The sequence below is a fragment of the Sarcophilus harrisii genome, chromosome 5 (assembly GCF_902635505.1).
Source record: "Sarcophilus harrisii chromosome 5, mSarHar1.11, whole genome shotgun sequence".
NCBI lineage: Eukaryota > Metazoa > Chordata > Mammalia > Dasyuromorphia > Dasyuridae > Sarcophilus > Sarcophilus harrisii.
Genome location: NC_045430.1, coordinates 54,241,344 through 54,252,215, shown reverse-complemented (window position 1 = coordinate 54,252,215; position 10,872 = coordinate 54,241,344). Strand labels below are relative to the sequence as shown.

The following is a 10,872-nucleotide window of genomic DNA, read 5'->3' as shown; positions in this document are numbered from 1 at the left end:
GTAAATGCCCAAAACTAATAAGTAAACTGAAAAAATAAAATAAAATCACATAGAGTAGGTAAAGAAAATACCTGGAGATCTGAACCTGGGGTTCCCTGACACCAAGTCCAGAGACTTGGTGGTTTTGTATCCCCAGATTCAACCAGGATGCTCTAAAATGGATCTAATGCTCCATAGTTCTCTAGAGTCCTCAGGTTTTTCCCATCTTTGGTAGCTAATCAACCTTTGGTCCAGTGGTTCTCAAAGTATGCTCCAGAGAATGCTGGGAGTTTTTGAAACCCTTTCAGAGAATTCTACAAATTCAAAATTTGTTTCTATTTCTAATGTGGTAAATATCTACAACTATAACTGAAATAAACAAAAGCTCTTTAGACAGATTCTCATTTTTTTTTAATAGTGGTCAAATAGAGAACAAAAGTTTGAGAACCACTGCTTTGGTCCCTTGGGCACTGACTCCATGGAGATTATCTCAATGTAATGTTTCCTGTAGGACAAGTTTCTCTAATGAGAGCTCAGCAGAAGAAGGGTTCAAGTCATAATTGTATGATCCAGTTAGTTTCCTGCCTAGGGTTTCTTTTTTCAAATGATTTGACAGACAGTGATGTTATGAGTAAATAACTCATTGACACAGCATTGGGTCAAAAGCACAAGCAGCTGACTTAGGCAGTCCTACAAAAGCCCAAGAGTTGCCTCATATTGTTTCTAGTTGAGATAACATGCCATAGTGAAATGCAAAACTGCCCATCATCTAAATCTTATGTACCACAATACACCTAAAAATTGCTAGCACCATTAAAAGAAAATCTTTTAACATCTTTAACTTCCCAGCTTGGGTTTTACTGAATCAGTATCTGAAAGATGAAGGAAGATGTACACTGTAGTTTTCTGCATACTTACTAATAATGATGGAATCAATGTCCATTTTGGTAAATTCTTGAGATTCATAAATCTTATTAGATTGTGACTAATGGCAGAAAGGAGTCAACAAGATAAAAAAAGGGGGGGGGGGTTATGAAAGCCTTGGATTTGTTTTTTGGGGGAGAGGAAAGGGAGGTGCTGACAGTGTGGTACTTAAGGTTCCCAATGGAACTTGCCCGTGATTTGGGCAAGTCATGAAACTCTAGAATAGGGGTCCTCAAACTTTTTAAATAGGGGGCCAGTTCACTGTCCCTCAGACTGTTGGAGGGCCGGACTAGAACAAAAACAAAAACTTTGCTTTGTGGGCCTTTAAATAAAGAAACTTCATAGCCCTGGGTGAGGATAAACGTCCTCAGCTGCCACATCTGGCTGGCAGACTGTAGTTTGAGGACCCCTGCTAGAATATGAAAGCTGTAGGTTTCCTAGGGATTCGTTTACAAGTAGCAATTTTATATGAGGAAATTCTATCACAGGATCAAAGACTTAGACATGGAAGCTTTCTTAAAATATTTGATGAATAATCAATGAAATAATTAAAAATTAGAATCAATGTAATCCAATTACCTTATTTTATGGCAAAGAAAAGTGAAGTTTAGATAGCACAATGGATAGAGCCCTAGGCCTCAAGCCAGGAAAACTTGAGTTCAAATCTTGCCTCAGACATTTACTAGATCTGTGATTCTGGGTAAGTCACTTAACCCTAACTTGCTCATCTGTAAAATAACTTGGAGAAGGAAATGGCAAACTACTCCAAATAGGGTCACAAAGAGTCATACAGGACTGAAACAACTGGACAAAAGTTAGTTAATAACAAATGAGGAATAAATACAGGACTCCTGGCTCCCATCCTGGGAGTCTCTTTCATTTCACCCTACTATCTCTCTGTTATTTACATCCTCTGGTACTTCTTCACCAGAAATAAGAATAGGAACTATCTAAATTTTGCTTGGGAAGTTTTTTAAGCTTGGTATTTTTTAAGTGCTGAGACACGGAGATATAACCTCCAGTTAATGTCATGTGTTTGGGATCACTACATCATAAGTAGCTTTGTATAAACAGTTAAAATGTCAAATACTTTATAGTTCCTTCTTCAAATAAAATTTTTCTCTTGGCCCACAAAGAGAGCTCCACTGATGATTATATTTCAGCAGACCTTCAGGAGCAATACAAAAGGAGGAAAAGGGTTGTAAGGAGAGGGCAGGAAAATGCTAGAATCAGGAAAACCTGGGTGCAAATTTTCAGATATTTCCCAGTTGTGTAATCCTGGGCAGCTAAGTTTTGGGTGGCTTTGGTTTTTTTAAGCAGGTCCTAACTCTAGAGCTAATGCTCTATCCCTTGCACCATCCCTTACTTTTCCTTTCCTCAACTACAACGTTCACATGCTATAGTACCTAATCATAAGATACTCTGGAACAAATAAATGAAATAGCTGACTTTGAATAAATGAAATTCAAATAAATGAAATAAATGACTTTGCACATTTTAAAAGCACTATTTCAGTGTAAGTTAAGGTTTTTATCTTCAGTGCACTGAAGGAGGTTATTTCCAACAATTCTACAAAAGCCACCAGCTTTCAAGAGGCAATTCAATCTAAGTGAAATCACTGACATGTGCTAGCAATTGAGTCATCAAGCTCAACCATCTAAATTTATAGTTGAGCGAACTTAGATTTAGGGATATAGTTAGGCAACCAGTGGGCTCCAGGCCTGGAGTCATCCTGACTCATCTTCCGGAGTTCAAATCTGACCTTAGACACTTATTAGCTGTATGAATTGGGGCAAGTTATTTACCCTGGTTGTCTCAGTTTTGTCATCTGTAAATCGAGTTAGAGAAGGAAATAGCAAACCTGGCCAGAATCTGCCAAGAAAATTCCAAGTGGATCATAAAATGTTGGATAACTGAAAGCATCTAAGGGGTTAATTGCCTTACTCAAAGCCACACAGGAAATAAGAGACCTCTCTCTGATTTGAACCCAGGTTCTTTGCAAAGTCACTTGCTCCACCACAATACTTCTCTCCTCTTGTAGCAAACTTTCCTCTTACCATTTTTTTTTTCATCTTGAAAACCTAGATCATCAGTTATTGAAGCACTGTATCAGTTATTGGAGCAATGTATTGGAGCACTGTGCTCCAATAATTAAATGCCCTCACCTATTTAAAAATCTTTTGAACACCAACAATGATTAGCAAGATCCTGATCTGTCAGTAAGAAAGGGGCTTTCCTTTAGCACAATCACTACCCCCACTCACCATCTTGGCCAATCCTCAGGAAAGTGAGTCAGGAAACCCTGGAATGTATCAAAAAAGCCAATAAACCAGAAGCCAAATTGGAAATCAATGTCTCTTCAAGGTAAATTGGATACAAAGGAATCAGCATTATGAAATCTAACTCAAATTCCCTTGGCAATTATCACTTGTTGGGAAATCCCACAGAATGTCAATGGTGGAAAACAAAAAACAAAAACGAAAACAAAACCCCTAACCCTTCAAAAAGAATGTGCTTTTTTTTTTTTTTTTCTGTGAAAACAGGTTAAAGAACTTCCTTTGGAGGAAGTGCCTGATTATTTCTGAGATTCTCAGACCATTTGGAAACATCTCTCCAGCTAGTACCTGTGGTGTACTAATACACATTAGTATATGAAGTTTTTGTGGAAGCCAACAGGTCATTTCAATAGATATCTCTTTGTTGGAAATGGAATGTATTTTGAAAAAATATGAAAAATAAATCACTTTTTTCAGATATATCTTATTTATGCTAAAATAACACTAGTCACTTCACAAGGATGATAAGCTAGAAAACTTTTGATATATCTTCCACTTTTTAGAAATTATTATGAATCTTAAAGAAAAGAGAGTGAAGAATACAATTGGCAAAAGATTTGTCATCTTGCCTTTGGAAAATCAATATTAAGATATCTCAGAAGACCTCTTGTTACCAAAACTTTCCCCATAGCTTCATCACAGCTTTCAGTTCTACACACTGTAAATATCTTTTATCAGCTGCCATATGGCAGATCTGTATAGATCTGGGATGATATACTGGGATGATTCTTTTCCAGGAAAAACTGGACTCTGTGTCTTAAGCAACTTTCCCAACAAATCATTTTACTATTTTTCTATAGGTTTGTGCTAGTTGCCATCACTGGTGAAAAATTAACCTTGAAAGCCATTGTCCAGAAAAGGAAAAAAAAAAGAGGGGAGATGAAAAAGCTAGAAACAAAGAGAGAAAAGGACTCTAGGGAAACCATCTGAGAGGAAAACAAAAAATACCTCTCAAAAATATATACTAATGGTCATTTCAACCATTTGACATCATACATTGTTTGGAATTAACAGAATTATTCCTCCTAGAGAACATGATAAAACCAAATCACAAAACTTTTAATTTAAGATTTGAAAGTCATGCAGCTAATTGATTTTACACCTTAGTTATTTTTATTGTTCAAAGTTTTAGTATGATCACTAAGAACACAACAATAAATGAAATCCTGAAATATTGGCAGAGGCCAATTCCTGATAATAGCTAGGTGAACTCTTCTAAAAGGCTTCCACACTGTTTTTAAATAATAGTACATAACTGAATTAAATTATTGAACAATTAAATAATAGTATATAACTGAACAAAGAAACTATCAGGAGGAAAGGTTATTTAGCTCAATCTAATTGCCCAAGTATAAAGTTTTAACATTGCATCTTTTATGGCATTTAATGTAAACAAGGTATGAAATTTATTTAAATTTATTAAGATGCCATGCATCCTGCTAAATGCTTGGTTCAGCAACCTATTCTGTTCTTTATTTATTAAGTGTGAGTCCAGACACTTGTGGAGAGAGCTAAAATCAGGCATTTCAGAGTTTGTTTCATAGACTTCCTGACAATTTTTCTGGAACTTCTTATGAATTGTTTATTTATAAAATAAATAATATTGAAATAATATGAAAGCCAAATAATATGAACTCCACCTTCCCCCAATAGGGATAATGTAGTAGCTAGCTAGCAAGTGTTGTCAAGCAATTATGTATTTTGCTAATATTCCTTGTAATAGTCTTGTCTTAATTTTTCAACTCAATGATTCCTGCAGATTTTGAAGTCTTATAATGTCTCAGAAAATCCAATGATTCCTGCTGGTTTTGAAGTTCTATAAACAGGCTGCCAGAGTTGTGATGCATGCACTTCTGTGATGAGAGCAGCAATTACGACTGTCGATGAAGGATAGCGGAAAAGTCAGGCAAAACAACATATTCAAATATATCTGGGGTGCTGGATAGCAGCAACAAATATTTGAGCCCTTACCAGATACAGAGCATTAAGGGGTCAAGATACACAAGTTTCCTTTCTTTCACTTTCCAAATGCCCAGTCTGAATAGATTTTTCAACATGTTCTCCTTCCTTTATTATCTTAAGATTAAAGGGGAAAATTTGCCTTTCTCCATGAGACTATTTTCTTGGTCTTCAAAAGACCTTGAGGGGCAGGCATTATTATTGCATTTTCTAAGTAAGCATATGAGCTACGGAGACCTTGGAAGGAAATGGTTGTATTGTGCAAAGTAGATCCTTTGCATTGCCCACCTGACAAATGTAAAACAATGAAAAAAAAAATTAAGTAATTTATCTCTTTTTAAATAAACTTTTTTCTTAAAACAAAATTTCTAGTCATAGACAATCTCATTTCACAATTGCAGAAAGTGGAGTGATTTGCATGGCACCTGGAAGATCCAAGAATGAAACCCAAATATCCTTGGGATATCCAAAGCCAGGCGACTCTTTCTGATGTACCATGCTGTGCCTGGTTTCAAGAGGCAATTCATTATAAGTCATTACTGTCATGTGCTAGAAACAGAAGAAAATACTTGAGCCAAAAGTCCTGAGATGGAATTTCAACTCTATCATGACTGTAAAATGAGAGAAGTGACCCACTTTCTACTTCACCATTTTAGGGACCTAAAGTGAGATAAGGAATGTGAATCATTTTGCAAACCTGAAAAAATATAGTCTATTATTATCTCACTTATTTTAACATGTTCATTAGCTGCTTTCCTAACCTCTCCCACTGCATAACTGGGGACTTGTTTTAAGGGGGCTCAACTCTGTTCTCTAAAGCTCTGTAATTAAATTCTATGATCCTTCCAATTATTCAAATGACCTCCAAAACATAAAAATCTGCCCAAAAAGTAGATGGTCAAGCACAATCAGAGCCACCAGACTGGTGACTTCCATTGAACAAACCAGCAAACCAGTTTCTATACATGAGCATAATATTAAATAAGCGTCAGGCTAGTTGCCCAGAAGATAAGGAATGCCTAGCTATGTGACTGACCAAATTTCTAATTTGTAAATTGAAAGGAAACTTTTCCAATTCTAACTCTAGGATGCAGAGAGAACTGTTTTCCCAGTTACAGAAACAATTCACTCTTTATTTTTTTAAAATGTGCATTAAAAAAAATAATAAAATATAAAGAAAATAATAATAAAGCATTTCATACCTAGTACAAATCTTAATCATGGAATATGAATTTACAAAATTTAAAAGAGCTGCTTTGCCAAGTAATGAATCATTTTGATAGGTAAATTATCACTGTAAATAGATAATAAATTTCAGGCTTATAAGGAGGAGGCTGGACTAGATGACCTTCACAATCCCATTTCAAAGCCACATGATTCTGAAAAAGCAAATCGATTTACTTGAAAAACTGATGGTTTTAATAGAGATGCTATGGCATGATGACTCTAGGAAAGTCGCTATTTGATCTACTATTAAAAAACTGCTTTGTGGACTGACTCTAAAGTTACAATCTACTTACTTAAATGTGAAATAGAGTATAAATAAATCTAACCCAAGCAACAATCTAACAGCAAGGCCTTTTTTTGACTGCTCAGCAATCTACAATATTGGCCAAAATCTGGTATCAGAGATACAGGTTAATTAGTCCTAATTAGTTTTAGGATTGTTGTTTTTTGTTTTGATTTTTTTAATTAAAGGAAAAGTTTCCAAAGTTTTATCAGTTTATAAACTATATTTTCTTATTATAATAACGATGTAGTTTGTAAACTATACTTTCTCTCCTTTTTCTCTCATTATGTTCTTTCATTTTCTTTTTCTAATTACAGAGTTTGTAATACCAAGGATTTTTTCACATCCTGCAGATCTACAAAGCAAAAAAAATAGCTTTTTTGTAATACATTTTCATTCCAACTTATGAATGTTCAAATGTTATGAATGTTATCCTTTCAAATATTTACAACCTGGACTGAGGAATTCTTCAAAAAGCAATGCAAAAAAAAAAAAAAAAAAGGTCAGATAATTAAATTCAAATCAAACAATTGGACTGGAGAAAGCTCATACTCAGATAAGGTCAAAAAACCAAAATGGTTCAAAACTTGGATCATTCTCTTTCCTGCTTCCTTTTCAAAATAATTTAAGCACATATTTTTAAGTTAATGAACAAACACATCACAATCAAATCCACATGGCAGGTTTGCTAAAAGTTTTTCACCCCTACCCGGGGCTGGTAATTTTTTGAAACAGCTGGATGATTTTTTTTTCCCCCAGAGGCAAGTGACTTGCCAAGGGTTACACAGGAAGTATAATGGCCAGATTTGAACCATTTGAACTCCTAACTTCAGGGCTTCACTGCACTATCTATCTAGCTGCCCCCAGCTAGATAATTTTCAATAAATATTTTGAAACCAAGTTTTGTTCTCTTTCAGAGAAACATTCTCATAAATACCCAATTGATTTTAACTAAATTCTACCCAAAATATAGCTCAAATAAAAAACCTAAACCATCATAGTCAACCTGGCAACCTGATATGTCAACCTGGTATCCTTATTAAAGTCTTCATTCCTGTCTCTTTTCCCCACATCTTCTCACATCCCATTCCCACATCTTCAAGGATCAGAATTTGGCAATGGGGTTTGACAAATTGTTTCTTGAAAATGGCCTACATTCAGAAATGTCTGAGAATTAAGAAAAATTAATAAATAATTGCAAATTAAAATACATTAAAATGAAATTACAGTACATCAATTCTCCTAGAAAGTCCCAACAATCTAGAAGATGACGGTTCATAAATAACCGTCAAAGGTTAAAAACCGTCCAAGGTTCATAAATAACTGTCAAAGTCTTCATGACTCTAAATTCTTCCCTGCATTTTGATGAGGGCTGTGCAGAAAACTAATTGGGATGGGGAGCAAGCCACAGGTTACCACAAAGGTGAGGTCCAAATCTGGTGGAGGAGTTGTTTTTTAGTTTTCCAACTGAAGAAGTTCTTTCCGAAGAGTTCTTTAATTCAACCTGGAAAGTAATGACACTGAATGGGATCTCTGAAGATTTCCAGACCAACCCGGCTATCGCTCCACGCCAGCTGGCACAAGCCCTTCTGCAAAGCCCTTCTGTCTCGCTCCCTTTCCCTCTGCGTGCCCGACTCTGTTCCAAGAGCCGAATATAGATTTAGCTATAGAACCGAATCCCCCAGTTACTGGAGATTTTGTTCCTTGAACAAAAGTGGGAAGATGCGGGTTGAACAGAATTGTCTTATCGTTCCCGGAACCCTTGCTTCCAATCTAGAAACCCTCCTTGCTTCCAGTTTAGAAACTTCGCTTTCCTTTCTGCTTCTGTTGCATAATCTCAGCACTCACTCACTCCTGCCTCACTCGTTCTTCCCAATCACCTCCTGCCTGGGGTGGGAGGAAAAGAGAGGGGGTACGGAAGAGGTACTCCCCATTATCTCTAGCCACAGTATCTACCCACATCTTACCTGGTCTGGTTTGGGTGAGGAGGCAGCTGAACTCTACCCATTCAGGCGGAGTTGGAGGTGCTGCGGAGTAGGCGGTGGCCCGGATGCTGCAGCTGCTGCAGCTGCTGCTGCTGCTGCTGCTGAGCTGGTGGCGGAGGCAGCTGCTGGGGTTGTGCGTGCGGGTTCGGGTGCTGTTGGGAGTGAGAATGCGGGTGAGGATACGGGTTCCGCGAAAGCTGCTGCTGCTGCTGCTGCTGTTGCACTAGGTGCTGCTGTTTCTGCCGAGTGGACTTCACGGCCAGGATGGCCTGACGGTTCTTGTACTGCACCATCTGCAGCGTGATCTCTGCGTTCCAGCCCTGGTCCTGGGGGCACCGAAAGTCGATCTCCTTGCCCTCAGCCATGACCACAGTGAAGTACATGTACTTGCCTTTACGCTCCACGCAGTCCACCGTCTTCATATTGGAGAAATGCAGCTCCTTGAGCTTTGCAGGTGGCTCGAGGCCGGCAGCGGTGGCTGGAGGGCTCGGATGGGGTTGCTCTGCCGCGGCCCCCTGCTGCTGCTGCTGCTGCTGCTGCTGCTGCAGCTGTTTGGGGGGAATAAGCAGCAGACCCTCCTCGGTGAGGATGCAGCATTTCTTTTTCCACAGTTGCAGCAGCCCATCGCTGCGCTTCTCCAGCACTCCCTCCTTCAGAGCTTTGCAGCCACCGCTCTCCAGCATCCTCTCCGCATAAGGGTGGCCGCCACCGCAGCCCTTGCTCTTCCTGCCTGCCTCTCCTCCTCTCCGTCCTCCAAGCCTTGTAGCCGCCGGCGCCGGGGGCAGCAGCAGCAGGCTGGCGCTGTCCTCCCCCCAGCGGCTCTCGCGTCCGCCCAAGGGTAGAGGTAGAGAAAGCTGAGCAGGGGCAGGGCGGCTTGGGCGGCGAGGAGCCGCGTCCTGGTGTTTTGCCTGAGCTCGGCTCCTGCCTTTTGCTTGCTGCCTGCTGCCTACTGTCTTCCTCCCTAGCTAGCAGCTTACAGGAGACTAGTGGCCCTGCCCCCTTCCTGTGCTTTTGAATGAGCCATCCCTCCCGCCCCAGAGTGACACCCAGGAAAAGGCTCAGCGAGCATCCACCCGCCCCCAACCCCAGCCAGCCAGTCGGACTGCCCCGCTAGCTTTCCAAACGTTGGCTTGCGCCTAACAATTTGGCTCTCTTTCAGATTTGGCTGTCTCCGTCCCCGCCCTCCCTTCCGCTTTCCCTATAAGGGGGAGGGGAGGGAAGAGAGGGAGGAATAGAGGAAGATGGGGATAGGAGAGGTTCTCCTGGGGAGCATCTTGTGTCCAGAAGCTGGACAGCTTCCTCCAAAAAAGCTTGAAAAATGCTGGGCATTCTGGAGGATCCTGTCACTGAGGTTGCACTAAATCGCACCTCCACTTTCTTTCTCCACCGGTTTTTCTCCTACAATCTTCCAACATCCGACCTTAACCCCCCCCCCCCAAAAAAAATCTAAAATAATGTGCGAGCTGGGGTCTCGAAGAGACCTTTAAAAAGTGGATTTCACCTGTCACAGCATTCAAACCCATATCTTGCTCCCCCCTCGCTCCCCAAAATATAAGTGATCTCGAAGAATCCTTTCTAGTAAATTCTACCTTTAAAAAGTGGATTTCACCTGTCACAGCATTCAAACCCAGATCTTGCTCCCCCCTCGCTCCCCAAAATATAAGTGAGTGGGAATACTCTGCCAGTGAAATCGGACTCCTATAACACTCGCAGATAACAATCCTGGAAAACAAGGGAAAGCGTGGAGGTGATAGCTACCAACACTCCAACTTCCTCTCAAAACAGCCCTTCGAGGAATCCCTACCTTAAAAAAACACATTGCAAAAGGTTGGAGATCCCTGCCACTCAACTCCTTTGGGCTCAAGCTATCCAGTTAACTAGATAAGTTAACTGAGGACAGCCAGGCAATCACGCTTCCAAGCAGCCACACAAACTCTTCGGTTTACTCTTGACATTGCACACACACTTCCGCCATCCACAAAATATGTTAATATCTGAGCACACAAGCACCTTCATTAGCCCCATTTGAATTGTGGAGAAGTGATATTTGCTGAACAAGCCAGATCTGCAGAGAAGGAGGAAGATACCGTCTGACTCGTTCAACTTCATGAAGTTGGGGCTCCGTGCGAGGCACAGATTGCTATGGGAAGATAAAAGTTTCTCAACCAATTTTCCATCT

General features: G+C 39.9%; 1 protein-coding gene across 1 annotated transcript; it reads right to left on the bottom strand.

Annotated features, from left to right (window-relative positions):
- Window positions 1-7,530: 7,530 nt before the first annotated feature.
- On the bottom strand, window positions 7,531-10,668 carry PHLDA1 (pleckstrin homology like domain family A member 1). Its single transcript, XM_031940158.1, has 4 exons — window positions 10,660-10,668; window positions 9,778-9,891; window positions 8,676-9,658; window positions 7,531-8,212 (listed from the first exon to the last, which is right to left on the bottom strand). The coding sequence occupies exons 1-3, from the start codon at window positions 10,666-10,668 to the stop codon at window positions 8,717-8,719; spliced, it is 1,065 nt and encodes a 354-aa protein (XP_031796018.1). The 3' UTR covers window positions 7,531-8,212; window positions 8,676-8,716.
- Window positions 10,669-10,872: the final 204 nt, after the last annotated feature.

Bases quoted from the DNA above. Each gene is read 5' to 3' on its own strand.
- PHLDA1 (XM_031940158.1), bottom strand. The intron at 9,659-9,777 runs GTTGGGGGCGGG...GTAAGCTGCTAG, and splicing joins AGTCCGACTGGCTGGCTGGG to CTAGGGAGGAAGACAGTAGG.